General features: G+C 41.6%; 1 protein-coding gene across 1 annotated transcript; it reads right to left on the bottom strand.

Annotated features, from left to right (window-relative positions):
- Positions 1–496: 496 nt before the first annotated feature.
- On the bottom strand, positions 497–12,253 carry CAVIN2 (caveolae associated protein 2). Its single transcript, XM_006207289.4, has 2 exons — positions 11,631–12,253; positions 497–1,844 (listed from the first exon to the last, which is right to left on the bottom strand). Exons 1-2 carry the CDS (start codon positions 12,111–12,113, stop codon positions 1,053–1,055), a joined length of 1,275 nt encoding a protein of 424 aa, XP_006207351.2. The 5' UTR covers positions 12,114–12,253; the 3' UTR covers positions 497–1,052.
- Positions 12,254–17,582: the final 5,329 nt, after the last annotated feature.

Raw genomic sequence — 17,582 nt, 5'->3', positions numbered from 1 at the left:
GTGTAAGGATTATATCAAATTTGGAAAACGTTTAAGAGTACTGTGACACAACTTCCTACAAAAGGCAGTATGTACTAATTTTGAAGATTTATGTTCACTCCAGTGTTAAAGAGACAGCATCCTTTTGAACTTCCTTAGAGAAATACTTGTAATGTCTTTTATTTATTAAGAAAAATGCAGCTTTAACAGAGTAAAGTGTTTTTATATAATTTGAAAACATTGGAAAATAAAAATACTGTGAAGAGATAATATATTATCCACAATATATGAACTTCTTTAGTGTTGTTATATAGAGTGAAGTGCTTGAACTAATACTGTAAAAGTTTCGCTTTTGAGCATATACTCTTTTCTGTCTTCATTCTCTTTGGCAGTCTTGGTTTCCTGTTGCTCTTATTTTCCGAAGTCTCCTTAGTTTTCTTTATCTAATCATCTCAACTTTTCTACATATCTCTTACTTCATTAGCTGATTATCATAGTCTTTCAATTTCTCCTTCACTTTCAATAAACATTAGTTTCCACTATGTGAATGATCAACTGAATTTTCTCTTCTACCTTTTAAGAAAGGTGTTTTCTTCCTAAGAGATACAAGTAGTTACCTCTTTTAGCTAAAATACATATGTGTATTATGTATCACACACTTGAAGACTATAGATTTACAGAGTTCTATGGAAATTCAATATATTACTGGTAGACTTCAGCAAGCTTATGGAATGACAAAAAATGAATCACATTTCATGATTAGTATCTTACATAGCCTGTGGTTTTTCTGACTAAGCCGAATTGATCGGTGTTTTGCGACTGCTCCATTTCTTCTGGGCAATCTTAAAGAACTACAGAAATGGAACCTAAGAGTAAATTAGAAGTGTAGACCCTGATAGGCTGCCTTCTTAGTAAGTCTTGGTCACGTGTGTGCTGCTACTGTGTAGTAAGTGATGACTGCCTGGACAGTAACGGGAGTGAATGCATAGTGCTGGAGATGCTCAGGAGTTCGTTTCTAGGCTCCAGTTACGCCCCTAACTGAAAGCGCAGGCCGGGCGCAGCAGGCTGTGCGTTTAGGCGGTCTGGTCCACCTGGAAGACCGCCGGCTGCACAGGCTGCTCCTCCGACTGCTCTGCCTCCTCGGAGGTCAGCATGTAGTCTCCTGCGTAGCGCACCAGCTGCGCCTGCTCCAGGGCCACCGACTCCTCCTCTTCATCTTCCACGATGGTCAGGTCGACGTTGCTGTCCACAGCCGAGTGACTCCCTCTCGAGGCCGCCCCGTCCGCATCCCCGTCCGCGCTCTTCCCTTCCGCCAGGGCACTGGAGAGGGAGGCTTCGGAAAGACCCTCCGCAAACGAGCTCTCCTCGTGGTCGTTGGGCATCTCACTGCTGGGCATGTCTTCTGACCTGGTTTCATTTTCTGCAGGGCTTTCTCCCTCTCGGACTTTCTTTCGACCAAAAGTGAGGGGAGAAACCTTGAAGGGAGAGCTTTTCCCCGAGGATATTTTTTGGTGATTGGAAGTGAGAGATTTCTTAATCTTCTCTCTCCTCTCTACAGATACGATCTTTGTCCCTAGCTTGTTCATCTTTTTCTCGATGTTCTGGCGAGAAAAGGCTTTCTTGAGGCTATCCACTTTCCGGAGACTGGATCTTTTTATTTTTTCTGCCCTACTTTCTTCCATCTTCTCGTCAGCACTGTCTTCCAGGGCCTCCTCGTCGTGGGGCAATTCATCATCAGATGAGAGGTCCACTGTGTGCAAAGCTTCCTCCAGGGACTTGTTTTCGTCAGCTGGCTCCTCCTTCCCTTCCGCTGGGCTGGAAACCGGCTCCTTCACAAACACACTGGCAGGGATCTCATTTTCTTCCTGAAAAGATGGCCAATGTAGATTTCATGTTAATAACACATTTAACAGTGGTCCCGAACTGCTGTAATTTGTGTGTACGTGTTTTGGCCTGACAGAAACCGTATGTCTGTGTTTCAGTTTTCTAGAATATGAAGTTAATTCTAAACTGATCAGCTCATCCCCCCTAGGCTGGATAAGGCCAAGGGCTGCCTATTGGGAATATTCTGAGGGCATCTGGCAAGGGCTGTATCAGTGACAGGCAGGGAGGGAAGTGGGCTGTGGCTCAGATTGACCAGGAAGCTGCCTAGATAAAGGAGCTAAAGTAAGTTACTGTGAACCCAGAGGGCCTCTCTCTTCTACCCTCAGCTCTGTTCCTGCCAAAATCCCACCACAAAAGAGCCTGGAAGTCAAGATAAAAGATGAGGGCAGGGGGAGAACTGGAAAATCCTCAAGTGTCAGGCACCCAGTGAACCAGACACCAGGTTCCCTCCACAAACAAGAAGTCAGAGGTAAAGGCATGATCAACCTTGGTAGCTGTTTAAAAGTGCACACTAATTTTTCTAATGACATAATTTTGGAGTAAGAGTAGCAAGGGCCAGGCTTACTGGGGACCCACTTGCAAAGCCTTGTGGTTTAGTGCATTCTTTGTGGGCATTATAAGGGAAGATGGTATACTTGGGCCATTTCTGGAGCAATAAGGGGATTTATGCTTCCAGGTGTACCTTATCAAGCCTCTCTTGTTAAACAGGGCTTCCCTGGGCAAGAATACTTCAGCTCCTACCTAGAGTGAAGACTGAGGAGGGAAACTCAGGAATCTGCCTCCCGCACTATTCCCAGCACACCTCTTCCTCCAGCTTCTAGGAGTACAAAGATCTGCCTCTCCCTATGCCTCAGCACACCTCTTCCCCCCGAGTGTAAGAGAGATGGTTCTCCGGTGTTGCTAAGTGGGGAGATTTGAATTCAGACAGATTTGTGTCACCCAGCATAGGAATCCCTTTGATTTTTACTTTTTTTTTTGACTATTGGAAAACGAGAGCCAGCCAGCAGGTGCCTTCATTGGAAGAAACAGCACAGGGACAAGAACATGTGACAGGAGGCGTGGCTCTCAGTCCTTGCTGTCCTGCTCGATGGCTCTGAGGCTTTCAGCAAATAACTTCATCTCCTTGGGTCTCAGTTCCTTCCAAATGTGAACAAGAGGATTTGACCTAGAGTATCAGCTTTCAAACTGCACAACCAGGAGTACTAGGGGATCTGCAAGAATGCCGAGGTGGGCCAAGCTCCAGGCCCCTGCACCGGCCTTCAGGCCGAGATTCCTGATTATACTGTGGACTTCCCAGTAAACTTCCAGTTAAAAAAAAACACACACACACAGGATTTAGTGAATTTAAAAGTCTGTCTGGGACATAGAAGACAAACTTAATGGTTACCAAAAGGGAAGGGGTGGGTTGGGATACATTAGGAGTTTGAGATTAACATATATATACACTATATATAAAATAACCAACAAGAACCTATTGTGTAGCACAAGGAACTACAGTCAATATCTTATAATAACCTATAATGGATAAGAACCTGAAAAAGAATATAAGTATATATATATATATATTATATATATATATGTGTGTGTGTGTGTATATATATGTGGCTGTGTATATATATACATATATACACAGCCACATATATATGTGTATAACTGAATCTTTTTGCTGTATGCCTGAAACTATCACAACATTGTAAATCAACTATACTTTAATTAAAAAAATTTTTTAAGCCTTCCTGGGAGCTGAACTTCATGCAAAGTTTATGTTAATGGTAAGAGCTTCCCTTCCTGTTTTGCAATTTTGATTGACTGAAAAGTCAATAAAATTGGGGTTATGATCAAAAACATGTTCTAAGAGTTTACCTGCTTACTTGTAACTTCTTGCTACAAAGACTAAGTGGACAATGTTTTAACTATACTGAACAGTATAATTATGATACTCTTTGAAAAAATACAGCTCCATGTCTCCCCCTTACACACACCTACTCGTAAGAGTCCTTTCTGTAAATTGGTTAACATCTTGGGTACAGGTAAAAAGCAGGGCATCTGGTTAAACAGGATCCTTGGTAGAGTGAAGAAATCACAGATTCTCTTTCTCAAAGCTCTCTCCACACTCTCCCATTTCAAATATCACAGAATGTGTCAGAAACACAGTATAAAAGATAAAGTAAAAAAGTGAAAGGAGCATGAGATTCCCACGAGTCATTTATGATGTGGACGTTTACAGAGAACAACTTTGCCACGTGTCAAGTTTCGACTTGCCTCTTTTTCATTGGCATATAGTTCTCATGAGAGGGGAACTTGGGTCTCTTGTTGGTTGTTGTGCCCCGGTGACTAGAGCAGTTCCTGAGAGCTCCACAGGTGTTTTGAGTGAGTGCATGTTGGGTGAGGAGGCTTTCTAACGCAGCCCTGGGGGTCGCTGGGGTGGACACTGTCCCTCTGCTGAGTAGGCCTGAGGACTACGGACGAATGGGCCTGGCTCTGTGTCTAGAAGGAAGTTTGCTGACTGCTGCCACCACTGGGAAATGAGAACCAGGCCTAAGGGGCTTGGTGGTTTCCCTTTTTAAGGAAGGATTTTATTCTCAGTGGATGAGTATTACTGAAGAAGGGGCAGGCTGCAGAAATAGCGAGAGCTCCGATGCTTAGTCCAGAAGCAAAATTACTTTTGGGGTTTGACAAGAGGGTTGGGAAAGTTTGACAGGAGTTGCCTGCAGGAAAGGAAGAAACCAAGAGCTCAGTGAAGTGTTACTTAAAGTTCTCAGGGAAGAAGGCAGAAATTCAGGTGGAAAACTGGAAAAATAAGCCTTGGTTACTAAAGAAGAGGTACATTCTGTATAGTCTAATCTCTGGGTAATCAAAGGATTACTCTGATAACTTCCCTTTCTTCAACCTCGACAGAAGAGAGACATACTAACTAATTCTCAAAGAGTTAAACTATTAATAGTGCATTTTTAATGAAATGTAAATCTTATTGTTCAAAAAGCACAGTTACTGTTGAGTCTTAGACTCTTGACTCTCTCACCATGTGTCCCTTGAGGGCAGGTTTGGGAAAAGTGAATTACCAGGTGAATCAGAAGTGATCTGTGGTGGATACACACTGCATACACAAGGGCAGTTGAAGGAAGGTGGGAAACCCAACTGAACTCCTTTATATGATGCCAGATAAATTTATACAAGAACCCTTTGATGCCAGCTATGAAGATAAACCCAGTGGGAACAGACAGAATCCAGAAAGAGTTAGAACTGTCTTTCCACAACTGGAAACAAGTGAGATATGTCTTCTTGGCCAACTGCTATGCTTCTGCTGTCATTTTAATTACTCAAGCAGTATTTTGTGTTCTGTCTCCTGGATAATGTTTATTTTGCGGCTTTTTATAGTTCCACTCTGAGGGGAAGCCCTTTCCTTTCACATAGGAATTTGTGAAGTCCTAGTACATGTAGGTCTTACCTTTCCATAATGTGTGTTTAGAAGCAGAAAAATGCTGACACTCTTCACAATCTCTATTTGTTAGGAAAATGTATACAAGGTTTTTGACTGTAGGATAGCTGTTACAGTGGTGGAAATTCAACCTGAACTTTGGACAGTGGATCCTCTGTATACTGCACTGTCCCCCAGGTGTCCAGTCTTACCTGCTCATGTGTGAGTTGCTCAGGGCACACACCTCGTGGAAATACTTGATATTTCACCTGCCTACAGGTGAGGCAATACTTCTACCTTCAGCCTCCTATTATAAAGTATTTGATCTGCTTTCTCTTGCAGATTCTAAGATTGATGGCTCTTTCAAGGGGAAGGATCAAATATACATCCTTGATTCTGCTTCGGGTCTGTAACTCCTTCATGTGGCATTAAGAATCCCTTGTGGGTTGCATTGCTTCCTTGAGTAGTTCTACACAGTAGAGACTCCCAGACAACTGACTATTTGTCCTACAGATTAATTTTCAAAAAGGTATTCAGCCCCAGTGATGCAGCTGCTCCTGGTTCTGACCTTTCACAAGGACCCTTAGGAGTTTTTAAAAGGAAGGGAGAATTAAACACGTATGAGTGATATATGCTTGAACCATAAAAGAGAAAAAGAGTGGAAAGAACTCTTGAGAAGTGGCATTTTTCCTTGCACTTTTGCTTGTTTGCAGTTTCTGTTGATTCTTGTGTACTAATAGTCTCAGTCGTTCCTGTAGATATCAACACAGAGAAACCGGCCAACATGCTGGGCACTGGGGTTGATGCTCATGGAAGCAAATCTTCTTTGCACATGTATAGATACGCACACTTTAGAAGAGGAGGAGACTCTATGACTAGCATGAGAAAAGGAAGCCTGCAGTGAGTCATTTAAAAGCTTGAAAAAGGCAGTTTGCCCTCCTGTCACTAACTTATCATCCCCGTTGTTAGAAGAAAATAACAAAGACTGTTACATTCCCACAGGGATGTAGTGGCATCCTGGAGGGATATGAGGACCATAAATTTGTGTCCATGGAATGTTTTATCCAATAATCTCTAAATACTAGTTATTAAAATGGAACTGTGCCCACCTGACATTCTGACTTATAGGTCTCTTTTACACTTTGACGGTTTTCTCCAATTTGTGTTTCTGAGGTATAGACTGCCAAGCGGATAAAGCCATTGATTAGAACTGCACCCCTAAGGCAGCTGTCAGTGGAATCAGCAAGTCATAAGAATAAAATGCATTAGTTATAATCCCCAAGCAGTCTTTCACATTCTGGAGGATTTAAAAGTTTCATTATTTTTCAGTGTTATCAAGGGCTCAATTCTTTTGTAAGATCACACTGGTTAGGTGTTCCTTGTTGCACGCACAAAAACCCATGAAACAAAACAAAAAGCAAACCATGCTGAATTATTTAAAAGCTGTTGTAGAAAACCTAGTAGACATGAACTTTGCCATAGTGGGATTATAGTGTTTCATTTTCACTCATTTCATAATTCAGTTCTATAATTTCCATTATTACTAAAGTGAAACCTTGCTAGTCACTTTGTTTCTCAGGGCCTCTCCTCCTTTAATATAAAATGAGGTTAAACTACATGATTATTGAGGTGCTTGCCAGCTCTAAAGTATTTGATACTGTGATATTAACCTAAATCCCATGAAAACTAGTTAACAAATTGCAGAAATGATCTCATAGGGTACAAATGCCTCACATGTTTGCTTTCATACAATCATCAAAACTGCAGGACCTGAGTTGCATTGGAGAACATTTTTCATTTGTTCAATTCAAACAGATATAGATTACAAAACAACAGAAGGGGTGACATTTACTTGGAAAGGCTGCATCTCAGGTAGAGTCTAGTTTTTTGATATATGAGAGAAAAGGATTCTTTAGAAGAAATATTGACAATAATCAGTTGTTCGTTTAAAGTGCCTGAGGCAGTTCTGACATTCAGTAAGTGTAAGTAATACAGTAAGAACTAGTATTTTGTTTATCTCATAAACTGAAAGTGCACTGGATAACTAGTGCATCAAAACCAGTATCCCACTATGGGAACATTAATCAATGTGTTATGAACATCAAGAGGTTATATAAAGGTGTCTTTGATCACCTATATCCCCATTTCTTCTAAGGCTGTACTAATGTAGCAGTTTTCAGGGTAATGAAAAAGTACAGTCTTTAAAAAAATGAATTTAAAAAAATAGTCTGATGATGTTACACTTTTAGCACCTTTCTAAACTTCTCATCAAAGGAACCCAAATGATGAATATTTGAACACATTTATAGCCTTGATTCTCCACAGTATCCACAGCAAATATCTAACCTCTACTCTTTTCACCTAATTTCACAATTTTATGTGGATGTAAGTGTAAACTGTCCATGAGTACTCTCATTTTGTTCCCTGGATTTGAAATCATTCCCAAACTGCTCATTCAAATAATCATCACACCCTCAGGGCCAGTTACCTGTGAAATTCTAGTGAAAATTTCATCTTAACTGTAAATTCACTGATTTTTCTGTATAAATTTTGCTTTTAGTAAAAAAAATACGTATGTACTTACAGGCAAAGAATTAGTTCTATTAGTCTTTAGCATTTGCTTTTTGAATCACAACCCCTCTGAGTCTTATTTCATTTATACTGGATCCTGTCACAGTATTTTGAATTCAAACATTGATCTTAAGCTATTATTTTAAAAAACTGTAAAAAGGGAAGCTGATAAGTTTAATAAGGATTTTACAATGTATTTTATTGCTCAAAAGGAGATGAATTTTCTCCAGTTTTAGATTCTACTGGTTATAACTTGAAGTAATTGCTGTCTTGAGAGGCTTAACAGCTACAACAATGTAGTAAGTTCAGTACCAACTTAAATAAATACATGACATGTTTTCAATAGAACAAATTAAGGACAGATTTTAGAATTTTTAAAAATGCTAATGTGTATCTAGTAGGTGAACCAACCAACCAAAAAGTATCTGCAGATTTTGGCGGACACAACAGGACTTTACAATGGAAACATCTGGGAACATAATCCTCTAAACACTACACTACTGAATATGTTCCAGTCCGGTGACAGATTTTTTTCCTCACTCTCTTATTTTTACATTAATTTTTTTGTCTTAAACTAGAAAGCCAGTGGATTTAGGAAAGGAAAGTCTGGCATACGGATCAAGTGGACTGAAAGTGACAAACAACTTAAAGACATGAAGTGGTGCCTGGTACATTATCTGCCCTCCTCACTCTGCAGGTTCTACTAGGAAACACCTACCCTCTGTCTCATTTTGAAGACTGTGCTGCTACTAGAAGGGTCTATTTAGAGTAGGCCCTTTGGGCAGAGTCCTTTGCTTTCAGGGAGTGGTAGGGATGTAATATTGACTTCAACATGGTAGTTGTCATACAATATATGGCAGTGTGTGTGTGTGTCTGTGTGTCTGTGTGTGTGTGTATGTAGCTTTTAATAAGTCCTGACTGAAAAAAGCAAATGCATTGCTGTTTTACAGACCCTGGGTAGGATGGGAACAGTTTTTACTAAAGAGCCTTATTTCTGACCAAGCACAAGTGTAGCCTCCTCTCCATGCAGTGCATTTCAGATCCACCCAGGAAGAGCTTCTATTCCTTGAGCTCTTAAATCATGACAGTCATTAACCATTTAAAATATGTTATTCCATTTATTCCTTATCCTATGAGGGAGACATGAGGGAAGAACCACTAATGTTTAAGAGCATACTTTGAAATCAATTAAGTATGAGTTCAAATTTCAGCTTCACTACTTGCTTACTAAATAACTTCGGACAAGATACAAGCATTTCTGAATCTCGGCATCCTCATCTGTAAGTTGGGGCAATTGAGATAAACTCCAGAAAGATGCTTAGTGGAGTATGCGGGGCTTCCTATGAGCTCAAGAATATTTTTGCTCTTGTTAATATTCTGAGATATTAATAAGATGTACAGATGAGGAAGCAGAAGCTTGGAAAAGCTACCAAATGTGCACAAGTGGCAAGTGGTGAAACTAGGATTTGAACCAGTGTCTGTATGACAAAATTTATCTTCTCAACCTCAGTACCAGACCACTCTCTAACACAAGTGATTATTTTTATCCATTGGCATAATTACTACCCTCAAACCCCTACTTTAAGAAGGATCAAGAGAAAGGGCAACTTTTCCACTGAGGGACTTCACTTGTGTTTTCTGTGTTTTTTTTTTTATTCAAAATTGTCATCTTGCAATACCCTGAGAGTTGAGATTTCTAATATCCTTCAAGCTAAGAAAAATCTTATACGGTTTAAGAAAGGTCCAGTTCCTTACCTCTAGTTTTCTGTCTCCTTAACTGCTCTTTAAAAAAAGATCCTTGGGGGCTGCTTGCTAAGGGGCCCTGAATGGAGACTGGACACGTTGCTTTGGATTCTCTTAGCTTCCACCGTGGTCTTGAGCCCCTGTTTCAGCTTTTCCTCACTCTGTGGAGAATTCCTACCATTTCTGGCTGCAATTTCACACCTGTCAGTCTAATGTGACAAAACAGGAGACCGTGGCACCATTTCACCAGCAGCACGTGTCTTTAAGTTCCCAGCAGTTTTTTTTCTTTTAAATGTCAGATTTACAGTTCTCTTGAATTTTTTAGTCACATATCTTCTTCATCCCTCCCCTCAACACCTATAGAACATACGTGGCAAAACCAAACAAAAACTGGTCCCAACGAATTATGATTTTCCTCTGCTAGATAATTTTTTGTTTTTCCTCCTTAACTGAGGGATAGGACAAGAGATAATCTCTCTGACTCATACTGGAAGGGGAGAGAGTTCCTTTGATAACTCAGATTTAAACAGGTCTGTACATGTTTGGTTTTGTTTGGAGATCAGTATTTAATTTAGAAATGCCTTGAGAGTTGAGATTTCTAATATCTTTTAGGCTAATAAAGTAAGGATCTTATATGGCTTAAGAAAGGCACAGTTACCCATATCTCTTCAGTTCATCTGGTGCATGAAAAGCTATCCCATTTGCATTAAAAGCTAAAAAATTTCCGGGCTGCAAAAGCCTGTAAGGTATAGGAGGACATCAGCTGCCAGAAGCTTTACAACATCAAGTGCAATTTGAGGAGGCCAAAAAAGCAATGAGATGAGTCTCCTTTTATGGAGGAAGGGGGCTTAGGTTCTAACTTGGCAGAGCGGATTCATTTAGAGAAAGAAGGCTCCGTCGGTTTAAATTCCAATTTCTAAATCTCTTTTGGGAGATGAAGGCTCTTCTTGTGTGCCTTTCACAATCGAACAGTTGGTTATAGCCTCTCCCCTCCATGGCTTTGAAATCCTTTCCTATTCACATGGCCACAACGAGACAGCCCTGGGGCAGGGATGGTGATTGCTTCCTGGGCTCTGTGCTGGCTGGCTTCCACTGGGCGGAAGGGCTTCCAGCGTTAGGCAGGGCTGCCCTTGGATTCACAAATGCCCACCACTTTGCGGAACAACAGCCCCACGCAATTTCCCTGTCCCCAAATAGCCTCTAGCTACATTAATTGCATCATTGATGCATTAAAAAAATTAAGTGGCCTTTTTATTCCAAGGCAACCCTTTGAAGGAGAAAATATTCAAGACTAGCCTTTGTAACTGTAACCGATAACACTGCTTTTGTTTTATTTTACATTTGTGGTCTCTCTGAGCAATGAGAAGCATATCTGGTGTGTTTGTAAAAGTTATGCTCTATAGTTTTAGTGCATCATTTGCTAGAAAACAACCGACAAGATTGTTTTGGCCAAAAGTGTCTTAAAAAGAGGCTAGTTCATCTCTAATGGAATCAGCCTTCAACATTTGGTTAGTCTTCAAAAGATTGGTGGTGACCTTTGGACAAGGGGATGCTTTGAATACTTACAGACTTGCTTCTTGATTATAAAAAAGATATAAAACAAAACCTCACATGATTACCTCATTTCCACAAAGAGTTAATAAACAGCCACTGAATTAATTTGCCCTGTCCAGCTAACAGCTGCAGTCAGAGCCCCAAGTTCACAAGGCAAGGAGACAAATAAATTTGACGAGGGTGCCTGCACCTGCTCACCTTCCCAACCTGTATGGAGTGAATGCAGGTGCTCCGTGACAAATGACCCGACCTGCTACCTCCTGAGGCACCTGCCTTGGGTTTAGGCTTCAGCGACCTGGGAAATTCCCACCCCTGTGTGCAGATTTCACGTTCGCCCGCCGAAGACAGCGGGGACAATGCCTTGTGTGTGTGATCCCTGACAGGCAGGACAGATGTACAAATGACTGTGAGAGCCAGGCCGACTGAGATCATGGATGCGGAGGAGTCCCAGCTGGGTGGGAGGAGCAGTAGGGGCACTGACCTGGAAGATGAGCACTTTGAAATGGTTGCGTCTGAGGAGCTGGGCGTGGTTGTTCTCCAGCCGCTTCACCTGCGCGCACTGCCTCTCCATGCGCTCCTTGACGGCCCGCGTGTGAGCGCTGACCTTGCGGGACTTTTCCAGCAGCTTGCTCACCGTGTTGCTGGTGGAGGCCTGGTACTTGGAGAGCTTGGTGAGGTCGTTCTGGATGCCCTTCACGGAGCCCTCCAGGCTGATCTGACGCTGCTCCATCTTGTGCTGGTTCTCCTGCACGGCGTCCAGCATGTTCACCAGCTTGTCCAGGAGCGTGAGCACGGTGACTGCGTTCACCTGCGAGGTGTCCCGGATGGCCTCCTCCGTGCTCCCCGGGTTCAGACTGGGGCTCGGCGTGGAGGAAGGCACCGGGCTGGAGCTGGCTGGCTTCTCCTGCCGCATGTCAGGCCCTGGGTGCTGGAACTTTTCAGCTTGTGCAGCGTCCTCCCCCATGGCTGGATGGGTGGGAACGTTATTCTGACTCCGGTGAGAAGGAAGGTGGTGAGGGTGCAGAGCGTGGCCCGCTGGTTTGCGCTCAGAGCACCGCTCTCTAGGGCTGGCAGAGGTTCAGACGGGCAACAACTGGCTACACTGATCAGGGGAACTGCATTCCAGCTGCTCTTAAAAGGCCTACTCCACCCAGTGGGAGGCGAAGAATACAGAACTGAGAACCACTCAGGGTTCAGAGGCACACGCACACGTCCTAACCGCCTTCTCCTCGGCCCAGGGCACTTTCCTGCAGGTTTAGCTTTTCTTTCCTGTGCCTCTTCCCTTTTAAAAATAAATTCAATGTCATATTTCACTCATGACTTCATCTAGAGGCGGAGAAAAACATGCTAATTTGGCCCAGCTCCATAGCCTCCAATTGGCTAAAGCTAGTAAACTTTGCTCTGGCTGCTATGCTACATATGCTACAGAGCGCCTGTTTTTCATCCTGGACACAAGTTATTGTAACGGAAAGTACTGTTTGCCTTTGCCGGAGAACAGATTGATGGGATGCAGAATGCCGGGTGTCCCGCTGGGAGAGGCCAAGAGTAAAGGGTGCTTGCGGTCAAGCTTGTAGTGTTAGTTTTTAATTGCCAAGGGAATATAAGTAACTCTGATGATGAGGAGAAAAACAGCCCCGTTCTTACTCTTGCAATTGGTGGTGCAAGATAAGATGAAAGAGACTGAAATTCAGGGATATTAACATATGCAATGCTGTTATGGACTGTTACCATGTAATAGATGGAAATTTTTTGAATAACCACTTTTTTTTTTAAGTAGAGAGTTCCTTATGACAAGTAAAATTGAAATAGGACATGCAAAAAAAAAAGTGGTCTTTTTAAAGAACCTATCATGATTACTTGTTTTAACTAATTTTGAATCAAAGCTGAGAGATGTTTTCAAGATGCCCGTCCCCACAAGGCATTTATTGACACCTGTCCAGGTCTGTGACTCTTGGGCAGGTTGGGCTGGAGTTTCTGAAGTGCTTCTAATGTTTGACATTTCTAAATTCCTGCTCAGTGAAGTGGCACACCTGTTCTAAAGCGTGGCCCTCCTCAGCTGAGCCCTTGGGACGTGGGGCTTATTTCCTAAAACGACTTTACATGCTTGAATTGGTTTTAAATGAATCCAGCCTTTGAACGTGCTTTCAGCCGGAAGTTTGTAATAGGCCTTCTATGAACAGTTTTGAGAAGAACAAATGCCAGCTTGTATTGGGTCAGGGATTGATAATGGAAAAGTGCCATTCTTCAATGACAAAATCTACTGTGTGAGCCAATCAATCAGAACGTCATTTGTTGTCACATGTATTGAATTTGTGAGTCTCCACTGTCTGCTCAGTTGTGTGCTCGATGTACTATCCAGAGGGAACTAGTAAAGCATGATCCAGACCCTGCCCTCAGTGAGTGTGTCTGCTAGTTAGGGAGATGAATTAAAGATATTTACAGAAGCCCCTGGTTTTCCTCAGATAGTTGGTACCCCAAACAAAATTAAAGTGAATCTTTTAAATATAGGGAGAAAAAAAGTGAAAGTATTTGGTTGAGACATTATCTTTAAAAAAAAGTAAGAAAATTATTAAAATGGATTTACCTCACATTTAATAAAATTTAGTTGGGTGATGATGTGTTAAACCTCAGAACAAAGGATGAATCAAGTGTTGATTTTGAGAAGCTTAATTTTCTAGCAAAATTATAAGGTATCATGACACAATATCCCTTTTACATTTGGCTTCTGTGGACAAATCATACAGAGGGTCATTATTGCAAAATATTTGAGGGCTTCATCAGTTTTCCAAGAGCCTCTCTTAAATTTTGACATTCTAATCATTCCCTTTTAAAGCACTTATTGTGCCATCATCTGTGTGGATGTTTTTCTTCTTCAAACGTTAACTATTCCAGCTGCAGAGTCTTATTTCCCAGAGACGTTGCCCACGATTCAAGGGCTCCTCTAATGTTACCTTCATCAACTTCATGATTTCTTACATATTCTGAAAAATTTGCAATTTCACACTATAATCACTTTGCCCTGATTTTGCATTGATTTGCACTGATTTTACAATGCATTGTTGGATATTGTATAATCAGTTAGATGAATAGAGACGCTAAAGATATGGGGTTGAGGCGGGAAAAGGAGAGAGGCTAGTTGTTAAGCAGGAAGAAAGGTTTACATGTGGCTTATTTATTTTTAAAAATTAATTTTGAATAACCCATGTAACATAACAGTTGCCTTTAGCTGTGTAACAAACCAGCCTGAAATTTAGTGGCTGAAAACAACAATCACAATTTTTTTTTTTTTTTGATCAGGATTCTGGGATTGGCTAGGTGGGGCTCAGCTGGACTGGGTCATCTCTGCTAGACATGCTCATTCAGCTTTAATGGAATCTAAGATGGTCTCAATCACATGTCTGGCTCCTTTAATGGGATGACTAGAAGGCTGGAATTTCTCTGTCCTTGGTCTTTGAGCCTCCAGGGACTTACCCTCTGATCTCTTTAGTAGGGTAGCCACACTTCTTTACTTGGTGCCTCAGGTGTTCCCAAGCAGTGGAAGCAAAAGCTGCGGGATCTCTTAAGGCTGGGCTCTGGAACTTTCTCCCCTTGTCACTTTCACCACGTTTGTTGGTCTAAGCAGGTCACAGGCCAAGCTCAGATTCAAGGGGACAGGAAATAGACTTCACCTCTGTCTGGAAGGAGCAGCAGAGTCCCGTGATGAAGGGTGAGCAGCATGGCAGAGATCATTGTAGCCATCTTTGGAAACAATCTGCCTCAACATGAGTATATTTTTGTTTCAAAAGACTGTTACAGCTAAAGCAGAAGGCCTTTCAGCCACCATTTTTATTCCATTCCCTTTTGGCTTTTGTCAGAAGTAATCATTTTTACGGGTTTGGAGTGTATCCTTTGGGAGTCATATTTGTATGCGATCAATTCATTCATTAATATTTTACGTTGTGATGTAATTTTATTTGTTGTACAACTTTATAATCATGGGATCTGTGAGGAGCTATATAATGGGAATCTCTTCTGTACAAGGTGGCATGTAACGGAGTAATATATTGTGACATAAACTCTAAGGGCATCAAGAGTTTATATGAGGGGAAAGCAAAGGCGATAAAAGAAAGCACTGTTTGCAAGTTAGAATTTGAGGTAACCCTAAGCAGACACACTCACTATCTAGTTGACCTTAACTAAGTCCTATTTCTGTATGAAAGAGATCAGTGAAATTCAGCGACTCTTAAAATACATTTTTGAAAAATTAAATCTACTTATTACTTTCTATGATGTTCCTTAGAGATTAGGTAATGGAGTTTAGACATGATACAATGACAGGTAGGAGAGGCTTCTAGAGTTTTTTGAACATGTGAAAGTTTGTGTTTAAGAAGGCTTAATACAGCAATAAAATGTAATAAGGGGTCACTCAGTTGGTAATGCTTGCTGAATGTGCAATAAATTGTAGGCACTGAGGATACAAAGGTAACTGACATCTATTTGCTATCCTTTAAAAACTCCCACTTGACTGGGAGAACTAGGCAGCTAGACAGATACTGGGTATAGGTACATAGGGGTGGTGCTGGAGTTGGGTAACCTGAGGGCTTTAGTCATGGCAGGGTCTGGTTAGGGGTCTGAATTCTCCAACTGACTATCACTATCTCAGGTCTCTAAGTCACCTATGCACAGAAGTCACTTCAAGAAATGCCTACATTATTCCTGGCTAGGGTATCCCTCCCAATCTCCATGTGGTTTTTCATTCTGGATCATTAGTAAGCCCCAAGGCTTGGTTAATTCTTTAGTATAATTTCTAAACCAGAGGCAGAGGCAGCTCAATGACCTCCTTGGTTGATCTTTTCCATTTAAACCCATATGGGCATCCTGATATTCTTGGTCTTACTGCTGTGGCGATGATAGGAGACCTGGAGTGATGAGTCTACAGAAAAGAAAGTCCTTCTTCTCAATGGCTAAAGAAGCAGAGTAAGCTAAGCTGGCTCCTGCGTGTATGTTCTTCTGTGAGCCCCATATTGGTATCCAGAAGTCTTTCAAGTGTTGGATTGCCTCTTAAGTAGGTGGTCATATGAGTATACAGACCATATGGAAATAAAGAGGAACAACATGGTAACACATGTTTTTTTAAAGAAAGAAGTAGAGAAAGAACAAGATTAATAGAGAAAACAAAAGAATGGTGTCTTCCAGAGGAAGAGAAGTCTTTCCACCTTTTTATTCTTCTTAATGAAATATCTTTCCACCACCTACCAAGTAAATGTGAGGTCTCCACTATGTCTCTAGCTTCTGGCTGTTAAGAGGCAATTCTCCATGGATCTTTCATATTTCTAAATGTTTTTTGAGCAGATACACTGTCAGTCTTTTATTCTGGACTATCTTTTAAAGAATGTTTGTATAGTGAAGAGCTTTGGAAAATAAAGATATAGCAGAGGATGGAGAGGGAGCAGAGTGTAGGGTTATTGGATGTCCAGTATGATAAAGATAATGTTTTCCTCTGGGACAAAGGTTAGGCAGGTTGTTTGCAGCCTCTTATAAAAAACCGGAGTTTCCTAAACTTGGGGTTCCTCAGATTTGATGTAAATAGGCAGGATCCACCTATACCTGCCTCTGTTTCTTGCCCATGTGACTGGGGCAGGGAAGCAAAGGGGACTCTTGTGAACATGAAGCTTGTGTGCTTCCTTTGCCATGAGGAGTAAAGAGTCTGTCTCTGAGCCAGGAGTCTCTGACCTTCTGCCATGAAACTGTTACAGGTTTAACTTGTTTGTTTGCAAGTAAGGTGAAATGTCAGACCGTTTACAGTTCTTGACACTGGTCAGTTTTTCATCTAACCATAACATCTTGCATGAATGAAGTTAAGAGAGTGAGGCTGAGAATACAGAAGTATGTTTAAAGGCACTGGCTGGCTGCCTCAGGAGCCCCAAATGGCATTTGCATCTGCATTTCTTGTGGACTGAATCTTGCGTGGAGAGATGTGTAGGGAGATGATTTCTAATGGTAATCTTGTCTTGGCACGATAAGGATTTCTGATATCAGGGCTCAAGTGGTAGAGTGCATGCTTAGCATGCATGAGGTCCTGGGTTCAATCCCCAGTACCTCCATTGAAAAACCAAATAAATAAACTAACCTAATTACCTCCCCCTGCAAAAAAAATTAATAAAAAATTTAAAAAGAAAAACTTACCTCTGAGCTTGATAACAAAGGTAGTGGGATAAAAGCGCATTACTAAGATAACATGATTGGGCAGAAAGGAAGAAGCTGAAAGCATCTGACCACATCTGCTTCACTCTGCATTGCATCCTGCAGTGGGTGTAGGTGAAAGGGAGCGTGTAGTTTGGAGAAGGCCCGAGGGTCCTGCCTTTTCCTTATCCTTTGCTGAGGCAATGGAGAGGAGTTGAGTGTTCATTTTCACTAGAGAGATTGAAGATGAAAAAGCACATGATCACATGAC

Source organism: Vicugna pacos, chromosome 5 (genome assembly GCF_048564905.1).
Source record: "Vicugna pacos chromosome 5, VicPac4, whole genome shotgun sequence".
Lineage (NCBI taxonomy): Eukaryota > Metazoa > Chordata > Mammalia > Artiodactyla > Camelidae > Vicugna > Vicugna pacos.
Note: the sequence above shows the minus strand (reverse complement) of the source record. Positions and strands in the feature narration are given on the sequence as shown.

Bases quoted from the DNA above. Each gene is read 5' to 3' on its own strand.
- CAVIN2 (XM_006207289.4), bottom strand. From the start codon at position 12,113: ATGGGGGAGGACGCTGCACAAGCTGAAAAGTTCCAGCACCCAGGGCCT. The intron at 1,845-11,630 runs GTCAGTGCCCCT...CCATCTTTTCAG, and splicing joins TCAAAGTGCTCATCTTCCAG to GAAGAAAATGAGATCCCTGC.